The sequence below is a fragment of the Drosophila mojavensis genome, unplaced genomic scaffold (assembly GCF_018153725.1).
Source record: "Drosophila mojavensis isolate 15081-1352.22 unplaced genomic scaffold, ASM1815372v1 contig_136, whole genome shotgun sequence".
Lineage (NCBI taxonomy): Eukaryota > Metazoa > Arthropoda > Insecta > Diptera > Drosophilidae > Drosophila > Drosophila mojavensis.
Genome location: NW_025318667.1, coordinates 11,028,103 through 11,051,460, shown reverse-complemented (window position 1 = coordinate 11,051,460; position 23,358 = coordinate 11,028,103). Strand labels below are relative to the sequence as shown.

The 23,358-nt window shown below is 39.8% G+C and overlaps 1 protein-coding gene across 1 annotated transcript in view; it reads right to left on the bottom strand.

Moving 5' to 3' along the window:
- Positions 1 to 23,358, bottom strand: part of LOC6585200 (myosin-10) — a 30,659-nt gene that overhangs the window by 1,722 nt on the left and 5,579 nt on the right. The window contains exons 3-5 of the mRNA XM_002010800.4: positions 3,262 to 6,167; positions 2,706 to 2,869; positions 2,422 to 2,625 (exon numbers count right to left, since the gene is read on the bottom strand). Of these exons, the coding sequence (XP_002010836.1) occupies positions 2,422 to 2,625; positions 2,706 to 2,869; positions 3,262 to 6,167 (3,274 nt within the window). The remainder of the gene's footprint in view (positions 1 to 2,421; positions 2,626 to 2,705; positions 2,870 to 3,261; positions 6,168 to 23,358) is intronic.

The following is a 23,358-nucleotide window of genomic DNA, read 5'->3' as shown; positions in this document are numbered from 1 at the left end:
TAATAAGGGAGTTCGTATCAAATCAAATCATTTAGCTAACGGGCATAACAGAATTAATTAACAACAAATATAAATTTAAAAAAAATAAATAAAAAAAAATAGATCAAGACAAAAACAACAGTCGAGTACATAAATATATGTACATATACGAAGGATATAGATATACATATATGTAAATAAATATGTATATATGTGTATGGTAGAGGAATATATAATGTAGGCTACATATGTAAGCAATACATAAATCAGTTTAGCTTATTTATTTTTTGGTTTTTTTTTTTTTTTTTTTTTTTTTTGTACAAAATGTGGCATATGCTGCAGTCTCGAGCAATCTCCAATTGCAAAGTGAGTGCGTCAAATAGTTAAAAATCGCTCACATTTACAAATTGAGATTAATCAATGCTGCAGATAAGAGTTGGACATAGAATATATCCATATATAGAAATATATATATATACGTTAGATATACATTTATATATCTGTATATATATAAATTCATATATATCTATACATTTAAATATCATATACGATTATACGATTTACGATCAACTCTTTAAAAAGAAACTCGGAAAAAAAAAAACAACAAAAAAACGTTTAGGCAATACGAAAGTATAAGTAATAATAGTACGCAAATTAAATCATACATACAAAATTAAAACTAAAAACAAATAATAGAATGCATACAATTTATATAGAGTTCACATCAATCAAATAACCATAATGATTATAATAATAATAGTAATTGTAACAATACTAAGACGATAAGCAAGCAACAGCAAAATAAATTAATTATAATTAACACCAATTGAAAACTGTGCAGACTACAATTTTAATTTAAAAAAAATTTTTTTTTCTTTAACTAATATGAAGATGTTCCCAATTTTTATATATATATATTATATATATATATATATATATATATATATTTTTTTTTATATTATATACGTTTTTATATTTTTGCTACGTTTAATATAAAATAAATAAAAAAAACTTTAATTCTTTATATTAATTAAAATTTTTTTTCTTTTTTAATTTTTTTTTTAATATTTACAATATTTGTTGATTTTCCTTTTTATTTAATATCTTTATATTTTTATTTTATTTATTTATTTTTTTTTTTTTTTTTTTATTTCATTTTTATTAAAATTTTTTTTTATTAGTTTCAGATCTAATTAAAATTGTCCTCTGCACAGTGGTTCCAATACCAGCTAAGCTATTAGCTACAAATCATAATTGAAATTGCAATATGTAAAAAAAAATGTATTTATAAAAAAAATAAACATTTAGTTTACAACACAAAAGGCAACTTGAAAATTTCTTAAATTTGTTGGTTTTATTTTTTTTATTTTTGAAAATAAGTATTAACCGTGTCTGTGTGTGTTTGTGTGTAGTAGCAACAGAAGGAAACATTGGGTTATTCTTGGTCTGGTGGTGCTAGTGTTGGTGTTGGGTTAGTGCAAGCAGACGGACGTGGTTGAGGGCGGTGCGGGCGTACAAGCTAATTGGATTATGGGTTCGTTCCGATTGGGTTTACCTGCTCTCTAAAGACCAACTTGGGTTAACAGCCAATATGCCAATTGCCACATGCCGTAGGTGCGATCTTGCGTGTTTTTAATTATTTTTTTTATTTTTTTTTTTTTTTAATTTTGTTTGTTTGTTTGATTTGATTTGTTTCAATTTCTTTTGTTGTTTTTATTTTTAAGTTTCTCTTTGCTTTTCTTGTTCTTTTTTGGTTTGCGCTTTGGTGATAAAATGCAATTCAAAAAAGTATATACCAACTGAAATTCCGAGTGTTTCATATTGGGCATTGCTCCCAGAATTACCAGCTGATATTTACCTTTGAGAATCGGGTGAGGTGACAGCTGGTTCACTCGCTCTTGCTCACACACTAACAGCCATGCACACATGCTAGCTCACTCACACGCACACTCAGTCAATCACTCACTCACTCACTCGCTCTCTCTCTCTTATTCTCCCTCTCTCACTCGCACTCTTTCACACCTCTCACACACTCGCAGATAAAGCAATTAGCATTCAAATAGAGCTTGGTGCGGGTGTATGCGTGAGTTCGATAAATAGATAAGTATATATGTATATAACAGTTGATTGTTATACATATAGATATGCATATATGTATGTATATAGATTAGGGTCTGCGTGGATCGTGGGTTAAGAGCATGCCGATAACGTAGCTAATATTAAAGGGTATTGCTAATTGCATAGCTTGAAAGTTGATTTGATGCAGAATTGATGATGCGTTTTAGATACACGAAACGAAATTGCCGACATTTGTGGAATGGGGGGGGTTCGGGTAGTGAGGAGTGGGGGGGTGGGGGGATGCAGGCGGGTGCGGGTCGACGCTGAGAAGTGTTGGGTTAGTCATAATCCATGGACATGCCCGCTGCCTGTGCACTGACTCACCTTCGTCGCGCAGCACAGCGATGGCCTGCTGTCCGGCCTCCAGCTGATCGGAGAGCCGGGATGCGGCACGTAATCCCTGATTGGCCTCTGCCAGCTGCTGCTGCAGCGCATTTAGTTCCGACTGCAGATGCGCCTGCTGCTCCAACTGGGCCTGCATCTCGCGGCGCATCCGTTGTGTGGCCAGCGTAATCTCGTGCTCCTTGTCTAAGTGGAAGAAGAGCAGCAGAAAATGTCAGCCAATGTCAATTGGATTCCAATTGGATTCGCTTAGATGGGAGGCTTACCATTCTGAAATTGTTCCAGCGCACACTGCAGATTGGTTAGGGCCGCCTGTTGCTTCTGTTCGCGGTCCTCGAACTGCCCGATTTTGGCCAGCAGCTCGTCGCGCTGCTGCAGCAGCAGCGCATGCTGCGCCTGCAGCGTCTCCGCCTGCTGATTGGCGCGAATGCTGCATAGAAAATCGAACTGTAAAACTTTGCATCTTATCTGATCGAAGCTAATTGAAAAGCCCTCAAAGTGCTCAAGCCGGAATTTCGCTTCACACTTGTAATTAGTTTGTTTTCTGCTCGCAGCTGACAGCTGTTATCGATAACAATCGAAATGCTAATGACGCGACACACACACACTTGCAGCATATCGAATGCAATTCGAGCCGCTGGCAGCTGGCGAAGTCGAATTCGAATTCGAATTCGAATTCGCCTCGCCACGTGTCGCCGCCATCGAGCGTGACCGGCCGCATTCAAAATGGCCGCCGTCGCCGTGACTCAACGTGGCCAACAGACACGCTTATCGCCAACTAATTTGGCAAAACGCTAATGAGCCGAGCGAACGCTAACTCACCTGGCTGACGTGTAGGCGGTGCTGGATTTGGACACCTCGCTCTGGAGCGCCGCGTGCTTGGCGCGCGCCTCGTCCAGCTCGCGCTGCAGCTCGACGCTCTCCTGCGTGTGCAGCTCCTCGATCTCGACGAGATGGGCGCGCAGTCGCTCCAAGTCCCGCTGCAGCGTCGCCTGTTGCTCCTGGGCCTCGGCCTGCTGCTGGTGCAGCAGGCGCTGATTGCTCTGCTCGGTGAGCAGATTTGTGGTGAGTATGTCGGACTTCTCCTTGAGGAAATTGATCTGATCGCAGAGCTTCTCGCGCTCCTTGAACAGATCGCGCAGCTGCTGTTCCATCGGCTGCAGTCGCTGTATTTCCGCATAGTACTGCGTGTTCTCCATGTACTTCTGTTGCAGCGCCTTGATCAGCTCCTGCTTCTCGGCGATCGACTGCTGTCGCTGAGCGATCTCCTCCGCATGCAGCGCCCTCAGCTGCTCTAGCTCCTGCTCCTTCTGCTTCACATCGGCGCCATCTGTCGGCGCTTGCTGCAGTGCCTCCAACTTGGCCTGCAGCTCGTCCAGCTGCTGCTGGAGCTGTTCGCTCTGCTCTGCCTTCGCCTGCAGCTCCAGCTGTGTTGCCTTCAGCTGATTGCGCTCCTCCTCCAACTGCGTCAGCTGCTTTGCCCGCGCCTCCAGCTCTTCCCGTAGGCTCCTCAGCATGGGATTATCCTTCAGTTCGATCTGTTGCTGTTTGCACAGCGCTTGCAGCTCATTCAGCTGGGATTGCAACTGCTCCTGCTGCTGCAACTGTGCCGTCTTCTCCTCCAGCTGAGTGCGCAGCTCAGCTGCCTCCTTCAGCTGTAACTGCAGCTCCTCCAGCTCCACCTTGAGCTGCTCGCCCTGCCGCCTGCTCTCCAGCAGCTGAAGGTCGCTCGCCTGCAATTGCTCGCGCAATTCCTCCAGCTGCTGCTCGGCTTCTGTGATGTCGTTGGACTGCTCCAGCAATTTCTTCAGCTGCGCCTCCAGCTCCTCGCCTCTCTCTGTGCTCTCGTGCAGCGCCTCCTGCTGGGCGTCCAGCTGGATGTGCAGCGTTCCCACTTCAGCTATGGCATCTGCATTTTGTTGTAACTTCAGCTCCAGCTGCTCCTGCTTGGCACGCAGTTCCACTCTAAGCTGCTCCAGCTGCAGGCCCAATTGCGCCTCCTGCTCCTGCTTGGCCAGCTGCAGGTCCTTTAACTCCCGCCTCAGCCGCTCCAACTGATAGCTGTCGGCCTGTCTGTGATTACTTCTATCCAGCTGAACTTTGAGCTCCTCTATTTCCCGTTGCTTTTCCGCCAGCTGCGCCTTCAGCTGCGCCTCACCGAGCAGCTGCTGCTGTTGGTGCTGCAGCAGAAGCTGCGACTCCTCCAACTGCTGCTCGAGCTGTGCGATGGTCTCCTCGTGATGCTCCTCGATGGTCTCCAGCTTGTTGCGCTTCACCTTGTCCATCTCGTTGAGCAGCGCCTCGTTGTTCTTCATCAGCTCGTCGCACTGCAGCACATACTGCGAGATGTCCGCCTCGAGCGTCTTCTTGTCGTGCTCGGCAATGAGCAGCTGCTTGCGCAGATCCATCACGTCCCGCTCGGCCATGTCGAGGTGCTTGAGGCGATCGTTCAGCAGGTGATAGGTGCGGTCCAGGCTCTGCCTGGACTTGTCGGCCACCAGCGCCTCGAGCATCGCCATCAACTGCGATGAGCTGCTCTCGGCCAGGCTCAGGGCATCCAGATCCAGGTCCATGTCCAGGTCAGTGATCTCCTGCTTCTCCTCGGCAATGGCCTGGCGGAACTTCGCCTGTGCAATGCTCGAGTCCAGCTCCTGGCGCAGCTGGCGATTCTCGGCGCGCAGCGCGCCCAGCTGCTGCTCCAGATCATTGGCGTGCGTCTCCTGGTCCGCCTCGGCGTTCAGCTTCAGCTCCTGGTTCTGCATCGTCAGCTGCTGCAGCTTGCGCTGCAGCTCCAGCTGCAGTTGCTCCTTCTCGCACTCGCTGATGCGCAGACGCGTCTCCAGCTCGTCCAACTGCTCATTGCGCACATTCTCCGCCAGCTGCCGCTCCAGCTGGGCGTCCTGCAGCTTGGCATTGATGGCCGTCATCTCGGCGATGCGTGACTCCATTTCGCCGAGCTTGTTGAGCAGCGCCTCCTTGGTGGCATCCACATCCACATCGGCGTCGGCGTCGGCATCTACATCCGGATCGGGGTCTGGATCCGAGCTGGAGCCAGTGGCATCTGTATTACGTACGACTATAAACTCGTCCTCGCTGTGCTTGCCCGTGGAGGAGCTGGTCGACGACTCGGACGTTTTCTTCTCCTTGGACTGCTTCACCAGCTCCTCCAGCTCGCGCTGCAATTTGTCCCGCTCGGCATCCGCTTGCCGGACGCGCTCGATCAGCTCACCGTTGTCGGCGCCCCGCTTCTCCAGCAGCTGCTGCATCTCGGCCAGCTCCAGCATGCAGCGCTGCAGCTCCGCGCCCTGCTGCTCCACACGCTGCTGCAGCTGCTCGCGCTCCAGCGCCACGGTCTGCTGTTGCTTCTGTTCGTTGGCCAGCTGCGCCTTCAGGCGCGCCATCTCCAGCTCATGCGCCACCAGGCGATCGGCCTGCAGCTGCTTCAGCTCCTGCAGCTGCGCCTGCAGCTCTGTCTTCTGGCCCAGCATGTTCTGCATGGCCTGCTCGTGCTGTGCATCGAGCATGTCCAGCGAGTGGCGCAGCTCCTCATTGTCGCGCTCCAGACTCGCAATGGTCAGATTCAGCCGAGCCACATCCGGTGTGTCGGGCAGCGCCACCTCCACCAAGCTCGCATCCGATGCGCTTTTGCCGGGCCCTGTGGCTGCTGCCTCCGAGCCAGCGGGCTCCCAGAACCAGCTGTCCTCCACATTTTGATCATCGCCCGAGTGCTGCACAGGGAAGACAAACAAAATGAAAAGTCAGACCAAATGTTAACTCAAGCTAAATATATATGAAATTATACATATGTACATGGACTATATTCGGCGAGCACAACTGTACTGCTCGTGCACGTTGCGCATGCGCCCCGTTGCCCGTTGCCCGTTGCCCGTGCCTCAGCTAGAAGAAAGGGTCTCTAGCCGAGGCACGCAGTCAGGTGGCCGAGCGCATGATAATAACGATTTTATGAGAGACGCCGACTATCGTGAATCGTGAAGCATGAGTCAAAAGTCGAGCAAGCCGACTACAAAATGGCCGCCAAGCGGCGACCAGAGGAAGAGCGCTGCAAGAGCTGACGACAACCTGACGGCAATAAATTGGCTATAAAAACCCATGACTGACTTGATTTGACTTGGCTTGGCTCGGCTTGGCTCGGCTCGGCTCGGCTCGGCTTGGCACAAAACTAACGGCGCTTCAAGTGTCAATTGTGGGCGTGGCCGGAGCCAAAGCCAAAGCCGTTGCCGGGTATGTAAAGCGCATAGATCTTACGCATATACCGCAACGAACATAGCAGCAGCAAATAAGCCCGACACTTGTGCAAATTGGGTTATCTACATGCAGATACAGTAATAGCCATGGAATCAACTGTATGTGTGTGTGTGTGTGTAGTGAGCGACTGTAGTGTATGTGTGTGTGTGTGTGTGTGTGCCTGGGTGTGAAAACACTTGTGTTTCATAAACAAATATTAGTCAAATTATTCATTCAGTTGCTCGACTCCATAAGGCTGTAGCTTTGTCTCGCTCGCACACACACACGCACACACCTAGCTGCTCTAGAAAGCTGGTCATGAGCAACAGCCACAGCTAGAGACAATCGATCATTTTGTGCGTCAGGGGAACATGCCCAGAATTATGATATGATATGATATGATATGCTATATAAATATCTATATATGTATGTGTGTATACACATATTTATCTATATATCTATGTAGTGCCGGCCAGGACTTAAGTCCACAGATAAGCATATAGTTACAGATACTCACACACACACATACACATACAGACACACAGACACACTCATTATATAGCGCATACGCAGACGTAATGCAAACACAGCAAAACCTTCTCTAATAACAACAATAAACGAGAGCTGCAGCAACAACAACAAATTGTGGCAAACAAATGAGCAAGAGGAAGAAGCAGACAACAGATAAGATAATGGGGAAATGCCAAAGCAAAGACGCCAGGCCAGATACAGCTAAATGAGCAGCACAGCGACTGCTAGAAGACCCGAACCCCGAAAATTCCAATGGGATATGACATTATGGATAGAGTGGATCGACTGAACTGCGGTTGCTAGGTGGAGCAAATGTGCCAAATATGTGTAATCCAAGAAGAAGACAAGCACCAGAACCAGAGCAAGTCCACAAATATATGATATTATTATAACTGTATTCTTATGCATTCAAGCTCATCAAATTAAAGCTGAGCCAGCGAAAAGAGAAAAGCATAACAAATATGTTCAAGCGCATAAATACTCTATAAAGTTTTATGGTTCTCTGCGGCACATGCTATATAGAACCAGCTATAGCCGGCCAATTACATCAAATATCTAACCAATTTCAGCTTATAGCACAATCCCTACAAATACCCTGTAAATTTAACAAATATAGTTTTGGATTTTTATTTAATTTTGTTTTTAATTATCTAAGAAATTCGCATTATATAGAGCATTATATACAGGAAGGAAATGAATGATAGATGCACGACTTGAAGATATGTACTCTGATCTCTAAATATTAGGTGAATCATCATTGAATAACATTTGAATATCATATAAGAACTAAATAAACTTGCAGGTCTTTCAGTTTTATCTTGAAAAATGAGATATCAGAAAAATCTATTACAATCAAAGTGCATATAAAAACATAAAACTATCTTATACAAATCTAATTTTTTTATTTATAAGGTATATACACAACTTACTGAATATTTGCTCTACTAAAATCCCTCTACCAAAATCCCACTAAAATAAAAAAAAAATTACATAGAAAACTGGTAAAAACTTGTGTGAACGTTTCCTAGAATGTTGATAAACCTAATAAGGTGGCAAGGGGACGCACTTCCAATTTTTAGATATGAGTTCAACAACATATTACTGAACAAATTTAATAAAATGTAAGCACACATGTTCATAATCTACCCAGGAGTCTTATCAATATATCGCCGGAATTTCGAAGGGCGCGAGCAGTGGAAAGTGCAGAAATACGAGGAAAATAATAAAAATAACTAAATTGAATAATAGTTAAATGAAATACATTTAGCGTGAAATCATTTCGATGGAATTATTAAACTAATTTTTTTATTTTTTTTTCATTTTTGGATTTTATTGGATTTGTAATAGGTCTTCGCGCTGCCATCGCCCATTGCCATTGGCATTGCCTGGCGAAGCTTATCTTATCGCCGCACCATAACATAACCCAGCCCAGGGCGTGTTGCGCGACACCAGAACAGGTCCGCACAGAAAGGGGACTCATTTACTGGGCCTATATGGGACGATTGTTCATAAATAAATAAATATATTCATATATGTGTGTATATTGGAGCCCTGTGTCATGAGCGCTGGCATAAGCAGCAACGGGACCCGAGGGACTCACTAAAGCCTAAAACAACACACATGTGCTTGTGTGTGTGTGTAAGCTGAAAATTGAGAGAGTCGAACCCATTTCTATTTGGATCAGCAGCGAATTCGACTAAATGGGTCTCTGGTTGCCCGTCTGCATTCGCGACTTGGTTTGGTGTTTGGTTCCATTCGTCAGAAACGGAGCCAAATTCAATGGCCAATTGTAAACAATACCACAAATTTCGCTCTCAAGTGCAACTTGCCAAGGCAACGCACTAAGCCAGGTTCGAAAGAGGCAAAGGTCTTGCCAAAGCGCATATTCCTCAAAGTTAGTGTAGTACGAAACACTAGAAATCGGGTATTCTTCTGGAGACTGGATGGCAGATATATATGAGACACAGTCAACTGAAATACCTGCTCATTGTTAGTGTAGGGTATCTGAATACACAGCCATTGGGTACTATAAGAGAAGGATTATATCAGTACCGTTCAGAGCTGACTTGAGCTTGGGAAGTTGGTAAGATCAGCCCATTTGCCGGCAGTTTAAAGCCAAGCTCAAAGTCGGCTATCCCTTCAGAGTCGAGCTAAATACCCACTGCAAGTACAGGGTATCTAAATACAGTTGAAAGTTCAGATATCTATCGCCATTGTGGGGTAGAAAGACAGGTATATGATCAAATACAGCACTAAATATATACTTATACATATATTTCATCACGATATCTATAATACATGCATATAGTTAAGGTAGGGTATACAAAAATATGTCCAATTTAAATGCATATGACTCTCCCAAAGAAAGAACTTAAATAAAGTAAAAATGAGAAATTTGCAAGAAAATAAGAGGAAATATTTTTAAAAATACTTTTTAAAAATACTACAAATTATTTGTATTAAAAAGAGTACAATATATATTTATATTATATATAAATATATATAATATAAATTTGTCAACTAGAACTCTTGTATATATGTATTTATATACAAGGCATATTTAAAAAACAAAATAAAATAAATTTAAAAAAAATAAAATAAATTTAAAAAAAATAAATAAATATTTTTCAAAAATCCAATTTTAGCAAATACAAATTTTATTAAAAATTCTCACAACATATATTGTAAAAATTCTATTCAAAAAAAATTCAGTAAACATTTATTTGTCAAACATGATTCTACAGGGTATTCAACATTGAGTTTATCAAATGCAAAAGTGTATTCTTGTTTTAGCACTAAATATGCTTATCTAAGCACAAAATTACTAAAACAAAAAAAAAATTACTTAAGTTTTATTTTTCGAAATCTGAAGCAATTAAAATATAAATTATGAGCATGCATGACTTTTTCTTTTGTGTCTCTGACTCTGTCTGTCACACATACATATATGTGAGTATCTATAAATGTATGTATAAGTAGATATATCTCCACATATACTCTATGTTCTATAGAAATGTGCACTTTGCCTTTCTAGCCGCCAACGAAACTAACTCGAAAATGACTTATCATAAAGTCGAATTTAGTGCATGCAGTTCAATATTCAACTAAAAAGCTGGAGGAGAAGATGAAGCAGAAGAAGAGCAAAATAAAGTCGAGAATTACTTTGCTAAGCTAATAATGCGAGAAGATGTCAAGAGAGACAAAAGTCGAAAGTCAAGGCGAGAAAATTACGATGAAATCTCATCGTCGTCGTCGTCGTCGTCGTCGTTGTTGTTGACCAGACCAGGCCAGGCCCAGACCAGACGACAATCAGCTTCAGTCATAATTAAGTACACGTACTTATTACACACCTCTATGTAAGGCTAATGAGCATTTAAAAATAACAGCAACAAAAAATATGGGACTTACATGTTTTTCTCTTCTCTTTTGCTTCGTCAATTGTCAGCAAAAAAAATTCAAATTTTAATTTGGCAGTCGAATTTACGACTCTATCTCACAGTTTTTGTAATTTTTTTTTTTAAGTTCGACGGGGGAAAAAAATTACCAACAACAACAAAAAATAATAGAAAAACGTAAGTAAATTATTGTAAAGTACATAGAACGGAAAAAAACCCGGTTAATTTTCACTTGGCTGGCACTTGAGACTCGCTAGCGACGTCGGCGTCGTGTAGTGTTCGCGTTTTTCTTTCGTTTGATTATAATTTATTTCTTAAAATTTTTCTCTCTTATTTTTGCCCCTGAACTTGAAACGTTTTGAGCTGCCACAGCAACAACAGTAAAAAAACACAATAAAAAAAAAAATACAACAGCCAACCGAGAGCCGGGCAATATGAAATGAACTCCAAAATCGAATTGTTCAGTTAGTTAGTTTGCCGGCAACTAAAGATTGCGGCGGCAGTTGGGCCACAGCGTTAACGTCTTGCCCGCAGCGCGACCGATCGACGAGTGAACGCAATGTGCATTGCGCTGTTGGGGAAAATAGCGACGCGCTGAGAGCCACAATCGCCGTCACAGTTACAGCGTCGGCAGCGACGGCAGCGAAGGCAGCGAAGGCAGCGCAACGATCACACGCGCGCTCGCTCACACACGCACACACACACACACACACACACACAAGCTGCATTTGCCGACTGTACGCTCGTGTGTGATAGTGTGTTTGTGAAGCAATAGGCTGATCGTTGCGCTGCCGACGAGCGCTCAGTCGACTTGGAGTTGCTCAGTGGCGACTCCTGTCGGCCAACGTCAGCAGATTCATTCGGAGCTTGAGTGCTTTGCACATATACATATATATGCATATGCATGCCTGTGTGCGTGTGTGCGTGCGTGCGTTTGTTAGCCTATTAGCGCTCAGTTCACTAGCGTCGGCACAGTGGCGACTCCTGGCGGACAAGCGGCCAAACTTGAGCACTTTATTCATATACAAATGAATTTGTATGTGAGTGCGTGTGCCGTATGTGTATGTATGAGTGCTCAGTGGCTCAATGGCGACTCCTAGCGACCAAGCGACGCCAACGTCAGCTTTTTGTAGCCCAAAATTTGAGTGTATGTGTGTGTGTATGTTTGTGTGGAATTTGATGGGAACACTCACTATGCAGACTCAAATGAGATGCCAGAACCCCAAGTATCAGATCAGTCTAGCTGATCAAATTACGTGCTCAATATATACATATGACCTAAAAGCTGAAGTTTCCGTTCTTCCCCATCTAATAAAATACTAAATTATAAATAGAATCAATTGTTGTTTGATTCTTTCGTGCTTTGTATATTGTAGCGCTAAAGCTTAAGTATCGATTGAAACATTCATTTCATTTGTATGCCCTGAGCCCATTGTAAATGGAAAATCCGGGTCTATTGGTTTTATGTAAGTATATGTAACTGGCAAAAGTAGGCGTGGCCACTTCATAATGTATTTATGCATATATATATATTCTTGATCAGCTTGAGAAGCTGAGTTGATCTAGCAATGACCGTCTGTCCGTCCGTCTGTTCGTATGAACGCAACGATCTCGTAAATCATAAAAGCTAGAAACTTGAAATTTGACATGTATACAGATATAGAGCATACGCAGTACGAGTTTATCAATTGTTTCGATAACTCATCCCATTTCCCTATTATCGTCAATAATCGATCATTTGACTTATATCTTTAATCTTAACTTGAATACCATTAAAGCTCTCGATTTTCGATTTACTGCTTGGGTCCATGTAAGGAATGCAAATAGTTAGTAATTTATTGATTTTGGATAGCGTGGTATCCTTCTCCTAAACTGAAAAAATGAGCTTTCAATATTAAAGAACTACGCGTTGTGAGTTGAATTTAGAAGGTCTATCTATAGGAATTCTTATTGAATAAACTCTCATAATATAGCCCAAATCTTGCAGCAAGATTCAGGGTATCTACTAGTCGAGCAGTTCCGACTAGAGCACTCTTACTTGCTATAATTGTTATTTAGCAGCTTGTCTAATTGCGAGTACTTGAAGTTTGAGCTGTTTAGCTTAATGAGTTAATTCGTAGGAAAATCTTTGAGAAGATAGTAGAATACATTTAGATATAGCTATGCATATCTAATGCAAAATATAATGTATGAGGGAATCCAAGAATTTTATAATTATATATAATTCGGAACTACACGAAAAACATTTAAAATTATTAAATAAATCCTAATATACGTAAACATATTGGTTCGTTTTATTTTATCTTCGATTTCCATAACTCACTTAAAAGCCCTTCTCAATAGTCTCAGGCAAAGTATTGTCTCACGAGCTCAATAATTCAGTACATGAGAACTCAAAAAATAAATAAATAAATCAAAATTAGACTTGTTTGAGAACCTCCTCAGCTATCTTTTGTTTACAGTCTGTAAATCCAAGACATTACTCAAATTTGTTATTGATGATTCTTCACATATGTATCTGTATACAGATCATTTAATTTCATTTCCGCTGATCTCCGTCTCCGATTCGGAGCTTTAGAATTTGTGCAGTGCGAGCACATGAAATGATCCTCTAATCATATTCAAACAGAGGTGCACAAGACACCGTCCAGTTGTGCACACACAAACATTTCCAGTGTCCAGACATGCATACACATATGCATACATGTACATGTATATACCCCAACTGAGCTATCTACATATATACATAAGTGTGTATATACACTTTTGTATATGGCATATCCAACTCCGACTTGTGCTCTCCATTTCAAAACTCAAATAATGCGCGTTGGCTATTTAACTTGAATTTAAGTGACAACGCTTTTATTTGCTTATTTTTTTTTTGTTTTTGTTTGTTCTCAACGCCGACCACGACGGCGACGGCGACGGCGACTGCTGGCGGCAACGCCGACTCCTAACGACGCGTCGCTGCGCTTTTGTATCTTCAGCGGCAAACGATCTCAAATGTAGTTTTCAGTTTTTAGATAGATATATAACAACAACCTGTTGAAAATGGGCAAACAAATATCCACATAGGTGTAATTCCAGGTGTGTATGTGTGTGTGTGTGTGTGTGTGTACGTACATGTGTGAGCGAGACTCTCTCTCGTTAGGTGGACAACCTTAAACGTGGGCTTTGAGTCCATACAGCATGAAGTCTAGGCATACAGATAAAACATAAGCGCACAGATACAGTCAAAGAGTGCAGAGCTATTTGCACAGCGAGAGACAATAGCAACAATACAGATATAGATATAGATATAGATAGATATAGATACATACATTCAGATAGCAGCATGTTTATGGGTGAGACACAAAGCGAAGCTATGGAGAAAAAAAAGAAGAGAGAACCACCAATAGGAAAGGGAATATGTACTATACGTCTTTCTCGGATTAGGCCTTTGCTCTGATATCCGCAGTTCCTATATGAGCAACCGAAGAAATTTACATACGTAATTTGAAATTGTTGGTACTATCGCTCGCATTAGAAAGACGAACGTAGATAAGGAAAGTTTTCACACTGATAAAGAATTATAACACTGATCAAGAATATATATATATATATATGTATATAGGATGCTTTTTACAGTATTAACTTGTATTATCACAAAATGATTCGATAGATCAGATAAATTTTTGGAGAAAAATATTTCTTCAACTTCACATAGTGATCCATATTTTAAACACTTGATCCTAGCTACAAAACTGCGGTTGATAGTTTTGTTCACCGAATTTATCATACGCTCAGTTTGTTATATGCTAGTATAACAGCGTGTTATATGCTGGCATATCAGTAGAACAGATGAACTTGCCATTTAGTGTGTTTTATATGCTGTTATACTGGCATATGCAAGATTCTTATACTACAATAAGACCGTTATACAACAGTAGAATACACTGTTATACAAACATAAAGTAAACTGTTATAAGACATATAACAAGCTGTTGTGGTAGTATATAAGAAACTGTTATATTAGCATATAACAAACTAATTCGCTAGCATTTAAAAACTGTTATACTAACATATAACATGCTGCCTATGTAAACGATTTTAGAATAAATTCGCATCTTGAGTGACTCAATGCTCTATATACATAGGCTAATACTTCAAGTCTTGAACATAAATAAATTATTCAACTTTAGTACCCCTTACTTTTGAGTAGTGTAAAGAGAGTTGCTGTTGCTATTGTTGTTGTTGTTGTTGCTAGCTGGCAGATGCAAATGACGAGCTCAACAACAATATGAATATGTGGACAGATATATATATATATATATATTGTACATATCTATATGTATATATAGAATGACATATTTTTGTATCTCTTGGCACATTTGTAATGGATGGATGTGGTGCTCAGCGGTTGCTTGGCTGCTCGCTGCAGGCGTCAGCAAAAATGATGGCAATTGTTTTTGGCATGTTCGAGTTCTAGCGCCACGACTTGAAATTTGCATAGATACCGTAAACATACATGTATGCACATATATAATACATATGTGTATACATGTGTGTGTGTGTGTGTGTGTGTGCATATATAAGGCAGTCATAATATGGCCACGTCGTTGACTTTTAAACGGGGCTGTTAATGTAGCTGTTTCTGTTCTTTTTTTTGTTTTTTTTTTTTTTTTGTTACTGCGATCGAGCGTCTGTTTAATTAGTAGATAAAAATACAAGCAAACCGTGAAGTGTATGTACCTGTTGTGTCGCTTTGCCTCTCTTTCCAACACACACGCATACATAGAATTGCTCGCGCTCTGTCGCACCGCCGTCTGGCTGGCACGATATCAGCAACAGCAACAGCAACAGCAGCAGCAGCAGCAACACATAGGCCACATTTGCCGTTTCCGAAAAGTCAAACCATTGCCGGAGAGGGAGCGACCCGCACACCAAGGCAAAACTCAGCACACGTTGCAGGCGCTAATTAGTTTTGGGAGGGCATTTCTTTTATCAGCAACAGCAGCAGCAGCAATAGCAACAGCAGCAACAACATTTTTCTAACGCGTTTCGTTCTGTAACAAATGCAAATCGAATTGTTGCCATATATATGTAGAAACTGTGACTCTACTTTATATCCTCCCCCAGTCGAATCACCTCAAAAACAAACTGAAAGAAAAGTCCGTCTTGACGGCGCCAATTGTCGACCCAATTGTATAAATTTTCATCTTATTGGTATTTGTTTAGCTCCAGGAATTGTAGTTATAGTAGAAGCCGTGTATCTCGCTATACACACACACACACACACACACACATACATTCATATATATCTACATGTATATATGTATATAACATGTATGAATAGCTCCAAAATTGAGGCCAAGTCGTATTTAAACAGATACAAGATGCTAACGAACTGCAAAGATAATAAATATTTAAATTGTATTTTATTTGCACACGTTCGATCAATATGTGGAAAACGAGCATCGTCGCATAAGTTAAAGAAACCCAACAACAGAGAGAGGGAGGGAGAGAGAGAGAGGCAGAGAGAGGCAGAGAGAGGCAGAGCGAGAGAGTGCGTACATATTAGATATGGATAGTCGAAAAAACAAAAACAAGTAAGATTACTCTAGTCGGGACAGTGCGACTAGAAGATACCCTCAATCCTGTAAAGAGCTGGTATGCCAATCATTTTCCGATTTCTTAATACACACATACATTCAGACACACACACACACGCATGTGCACACGCTCTGCCAACTACGTAGTTGACGCAGAGACTGCGCTTCGACTGCAGTCTGAGTTTTACTATGTGGAACAATTAATTCATGAATAACGTTTCCTGTAGATGGACTTATTGAACGCGATAATAACACTCAGATATGTGTGTTTAGTCGCGTCTCTAATACTAATTTAAGTATATCTCTTTAAATCTGGGGAAAGGAAACGTGTTATCCATAATCTAAAAAATACAAGATCTCTGTGTGCGATACGAAGTAAATGTTAGACCTGTAACACTAACCGTACGCAAAACAAACTAATAGTCTGCACTCATATTATCGATTTATCAACGAAAAACGCAGCAGAAAAGCAATAATGAAGAAAAAGAATAGATGAAAAGAAATGAGAGATAATGAGAGATATCGAAAAAAAAGGATAGGCTGGTATTGCGAGTGGTATACACGAGTATATATCTGGAATTGCAAGACTCTAGCTTTTGTGGTCTACGAGGTCTCTGTGTGCTTACAAACGGATAAAAAGATCGAAGACGGAACATGGATATATCAATTCAGATCGTAATGCCAACCTAGCATATGAACTCTTTAAGAGGTCTGCCACGCCTCCTGCCTATCACATACATTTTCACATAAGCATTATACCCCGATTTCCCATTTTCAATGGGTTCAGGGTATATTAAAGAAAAAGAAAAAAAATAAAAACTATGTACAGACCCCGGACACACGGATGCGGATGCATAATGATCAATGACGTGCTGCTGTTGTTGTCGCAGTTGTGTTGCTCTTTATCTTGCTCTTCTGGGCAAGGTAAATGTTTAAAGTTTATCTAGAGCAAAGCCACAACCACAGCCACAGATACAGCTACAGCTATAGCCTGAGCTATAGATATACAAGAGATATGGCCATGCATAGCTGCATATACATATATACATAAACATATACATATACATAGGGACATATACATAGGTCTTGCGTGTGTGTGTGTGTGTGTTTGTATATAGCACTTGGTACGTACGTTGTTACCTGGTGTCACGTCACGGAGCAGCAGCAACAACTCATACAACCATCGAACCGCTTTGTATTGGCATCCATTTAACACATTGCTGTTAAAATTCAGGCAAGAAATCAAATTCAAATAACGCGCTTCAATTCCGCCGCCCGACAACAGTTGACCCAGCTCCCATTAGATGCCCCTAGACAGAGACTGACAGAGACAGAGATCGAGACTGAGACAGAGATCTCTGCCGAAGCATACGTAAACGGAACACGATATATACACAGCAATATCACGTACAGTAAACCTTCAATATATACAACACTAAAAACACATTGAATGTGTGAACACTGCTGGTATAACAGTTTGCTCAAAGTATAATAGTTTGCTATATGGTAATCAAAGTATTTCCTGCTGGTCTAGTTTACTTATGGTATAACACTTTTTGGTATATACATTAAAGATTATTGCTAGTTCACTTTTATACTAATATAACAATTTGTTGCTAGTATAAAAGCTAACAGTTGGAGATATTCCAGTATAACAGTTTATTGTAAGCTAACAGCTAGGGCTATAAATGTTAATTATATGCTAGTATAACAGTTAAAGTAGCTATTTCCTATATAGCTGCCTTCCTTTCGAGTCCGCTTCAATAAGAATCTAATGCACATCATCTCCAGATATTCCAGTTATTCATGTTTTTGTGCTCTCGTTTTATCATTCATCTCTAATTGAGAATGAAATGGCAATAGGCGAATGCGCCTGTTAAACACGGAGCAGAGCAGCTCCGACTCATGCAAAGTGATGGAAAAATTTCAAATTAGTTTTTTTTTTTTAGCTAAGAACTTATAAACCACATCGGAACAGTCATGCAACAGGGTATTAGGCGGTCATTTTGAAAGAAAATAAGGAAAACCAAGTACTTGAAAAATGCTTTACAAAATGGTATTCCTCCTACGAATTCTAAATTACATAGATATCATTTACTTTTAATTAAACATTAATTTTAATAATTTGAGAATATCAGCACTGATGGCGAGGTATCTATTAGTCGAGCTAATTTATTTAAATATGTTTCTTTTGTGAAGCAATTAGGCAATGAGTGCTACTAATCATATCTTATATACTTACTAGTCGAGCAGTGAGTTTTTTCATATATAAATAAAATATATATAATATATACTAAATATATACAAATAAATTATAAAATAAAATACAGATATGGGTGGATATCTGCTAGGTAAGTCAGCTTGCTCTCACATTTCCGTCGGTCTTCAAACTCTCTAGCAGTTGCTCTCACTCCAAATGACGCGAACCCGCCCTCGCCCGCCGCCTGCTCCTCCTCCCGCCCCCTCGCGGTAGGGGCAGCCACCCCTTGCAGCCGCCTTGCCGCCGCTGCGTTAGCTGCTTCTCACCAAAGCCAAATGCTAATAAGCATTAAATTATGAAAATATTTTTCGTTAGCGGGCCAGTCGGGCCATAAATGACGAAATTTAAGAGCCCATATTTATAGCCCAGACTTTTTGCACTGGAAAACCCAGGTACGCGCTTTTCTCAGTTCAAGCACAGCCACAACAGGGGCACAGAGGCTCCAAGTGAGGCTGTGTACGTATATGTGTGTGTGTGCGTCTGTCCCTGTGTGTGTGTGTTTGAACATTGCGTTAAGGTTTTTATTGGCCAGTCGCGCAGTTGCATAAACAAGGCAAAAAAGAAAAGAAAACACACAAAAAACAAAAAAAAAAAACGCAACACAAATGAAAATATGTTTTGTTGCTGTTGTTGTTGTGACTGTGGTTGCTATTGTTGTTGTTGCAGCTGTTAAAATCGAAAATCTGAGAAACTAGAACGCCCAAATAACCCACAGCCCATAAAATAACTAAACAAATTGTGCAAAGCGACGACGCGTCGACGACGTCATCGTCTCCCAACTCTTAACAACGAAATGCTAAACGCATCTCTTACTATTTTTCCAATTAGCCACCGCATCTGGTGGTGCAGCGGTGCAGCGGTGCAGCGGTGCAGTGGTGCAGCGGTGCAGCGGTTCTAACTTTACAAAAGCCCATACATCAAGTTCAAGGGGTCAGTGGGTCAGCGAAATCAAAGGCAAATTGTTTGCATGAAAGCGAAAAGTTGAAAAGCAAAGCAATTCTTTAAAAGCATCTTTATAATTAAACTAGAAAGGTTTAATATTATGTTCTTTCTACAAAATATTATTTTCTAATACAAAATATTATTTATTATTAGCTCTTAATATTTTCATCTTTTTTTTTTTTTTTTTTTTAATTATTTATATTATCTATAAGGTTTACTATTTTTTTAACGTTTTCTAATTTTTTACAACTTCATATCATGTTTGTTGTTCAATTTTTATTTATTTTTATAATTTTAATATTTTCATTCTTTAATCTATGATTTTCTAATATAAAATATTATTTTCTATATTTATATTTAGCTGTTATTTTTTATCATTTTTTTTTTATAATTACTTATATTATTGGTAGGGCTAACTATTTTGTATACTTTTTTCTAATTTTATACAATTGTTTTTTCTTGTTTGTAAAAATTTTTTTTTTTTACTTTTGTAATATTTTTTTTATAATTCTTTAAAATTTTAATATTTTTTTTGTTAATTTTTTTTTTTTTTTAATAATTATTAGATTTTTTTTTGTTATATATCTATATTATTTTTATTTTTTCTATTCCAAATAAATTAGCACCAACCAGACAATATACTTTCAGCTAATTTAAGATGGATAAAACATACTCCTCTTGCAAAAGATACTATATAAAAAAAAACTCTAAGCAAGTAGGGTAGCTAAGTATTCATATCTACCTATAAGTCTATATGTCTATATAGCTACACATTGATAACGTTTTGGGAAACGCTGTAAAAGCCAAGTTAAGTGCCAGTAAAATGATCTGTTGACAGGCGGTGTTCAATGACAGTCGCTACTCGTTTTTTTTTCCTTCTATAATTAATTTCTTTGGGCGGCAGGCAAGACACGCCCACTTTGACGGCCCACTTTCGATAATTGATGATGATTGGAAAAAAGTATATGACTTAAAGCCTAAGTAGCTCAACTGAAATATACCCTTAGTTTAGCCTATGGAGCTAGAGGACAGACCGCTTTAACCGCTATGCAAAGCTAAAATGTCAACTATATATAGAGAGAGAGTTTATCTATAGCGCATAACAGGGTATTACATAAAGACTTTTAGAATAATAAGTAATAGAGCTATAGTTAGATGTGTTTGACTAGAAAATACCCTGTAATATGTAGTGTTGACTTTTTGAATGCATCAGCTCGATAAGTAGAGTATTCCAAGTGTACATACACCCAATTTGTTAAATATTCCTATCGATTTATGGCGAAAAATATCGACAGTATCGATTGCAGACATCAACTTAAGTTTTGTACGCTAAGAGAGAAACTATGTTGAATTTAGAGGATCATAGCTTTATAGATAGATGAGCAAGGCTAGATTGACTCAAAGGCTTATGCAGATCAAGATTCCTTATACACATATATACATTATGTGTGAATGATCTACGCCCTGTTTTGCCTGGCGAAATTATGACTCCATAATTGACGCTGATGAAAAATATATATCTTTATAGGTATAGTATTATAGTATTATAGTATATGGTATCTTTTACTAGCGTGAAATTCTCCAGTTCCAAAAGGTAGACATATCGATAGGCAGATGAAAGAGACTAAGCTAAGTCTCAGCTTGTCTCAACTGTTTATGCTGATCAAGAATATATATAAACATATATATTTATATACATAGCATAATACCTGCCACACCTTCCACTAGCAATTGTCCTTGTCCGCAACAGTTGACAAGAAGTTATAGATACTTTGCTAATAAGTTGAGGTAATTAATTTCTGATTGACATATTGCCAGATGGCCGAAAGCTACAGCTATAGCTATAGCTGTACACATGTGGCAACAGCAAGCATAGACATACATACATACATACAGATTGAGAAACATAAATTTAAGTGCACCCATATAATTAGAGTGAAGGTTGAATTCTAAACAAACGACACAACTTGAGAAAAATTTGAATTTGCAGGCCAAGTTGAAGCGGGCAGCTATTGCAGCTGCAGCGCGCATATGTGCAGTTGGCGAGGGGGGGGGCTGGAGCAGCTGGCAGAGAGGGACGGACTACTGTTGGCTCTGGCTTAAAACGTCGTTTAGGCCTCGATTCAACTCTCGTTACATACACGCAATGCAACGTGGCAGACAATTTGATAACGGAAGTGGGTTGTAGCTATCGCAGCTCGCAGCAGCAGCGCCATCTGTGTGTGAATTATGACAACACACACATACAAATACATACGCACATAATGTGCGGGTGTCTCTATCTCTCTCTCTCGCTCTCTTGCTCTCTTCCTCTCTGTCTGTGTGTGTGTATGTTCACAGGCCCCCCCTCCACCAAATTGATTTGGAGTCGGATTGGGACAGTGTGCAATGGCATTGTTAGCCACTCACTTGGGCAGTTAGTGAAAATTGCCGTTCGCTTCGTTGATTGTTTATAGAAACTTACAACAGCCACAGCAACAGCAACAACAACAACAACAGTAATAACAATGAACAATGTCAACTATCAAAATGTACAATAATAATTGCAGTTCTCTGCGCCAACAACAACAACAACAACTACTACTACTACTACTACAACAAACAGAGTAACAACTGCACTTAGCGACATGCAACGTTTTGCCTCCCATTGGACTCAGGTCAAAAAAGACAAACTCGAAAAACCAAATAGAATAAAAATAATAGAAAATAATAGAACAAATTTAAAATAATAATAATAAAAATACAACAATTTCACATACATCCATAGTGTCATTTTCAATAGTTAAAGAAGGGGTCTATACATATATACATACATATGCATATACACATATATGTATATAATTTTTTTTTTGTTTTTTTTTTTTTTTTTTTTTTTTAGATAATTTCATAAATGCAATTTTGTTTTCATTGGTCGCTCGCTGCTTGACCATTTGGGTACTTGGTTAGGCTCTGAATGGCAGCTGGCACAGTGGGTGTATCAGCAGCAGATGATCGACTGGCATTGGGCAAGCATAACATATTGACAAACTGAGCGAATGATCTATGCATGTATGGGGAGTGGCAAGTGGTATATGCAAAGCTAAATCAGATAAATCAACAAGACAATTTAAAAGACGGTTTAACAGAAGGTTTAGGAAAAGCAACTTAACTATGTTAGCCATATTATCATGATTTTCAAACAAGCTTTAAGATATAGAAAACTATTTGCAAGTTTCTTGTAAATGTTAGAAGAGTTCTTCATTGCTTACATGCAGTTTTGCAGGTGTACATAAAAATATACTTGAAATATGTATATAGTATATATGTATATAGTATAGAATAGAAAAAATATATGGAAAAGTGCAAATGCGAAATGCGATGTTCAGCGATTGACACGCATATTCGACAAGGTTGCGACAATTGAGCCATGGCTAACAGGCAGAGCTAATGGCAGCCCAACGCCTTCCACTCCCCCCGCTGGCTGCACTAATTATGAAGAGGCAGCAGGCAGCGCCGCAGCAGCAGCAGCAGCTGCAGAAGAAGCAGAGAAACTATTGCAGCTGAAAGCCTTTTGACAGCAGGCACCGTAACAATATTAGAACTCTTATGGAAAAAAATTTTACAAAAAATTAGAATTATTTTTTTAGTTAAAAATAAATATTTTTAATTATTAAAATTATTTTATTTGATAAAAATAAAAAATAATTATTAGGCATCAATTTTTATGTAACACTCGAATCATAACTTTTATTTTCAATTTTTATTAGAAAATTTAAAAATTAAAAATAAATAAGAAAATTAAAATTGAATTAAAATATCTCTATACAGACCTACATATATGATCTACGTTTTTTTGTGGCTCAATTCTGTAAAATTCATAACTCTTATTTGCGGTCCCTGTTTGACACAGTTTGACCGAGCGTAACAAATCATAAATGATGAAATGGAACGCGCCGGGGCTGCTGAAGCTGACGTG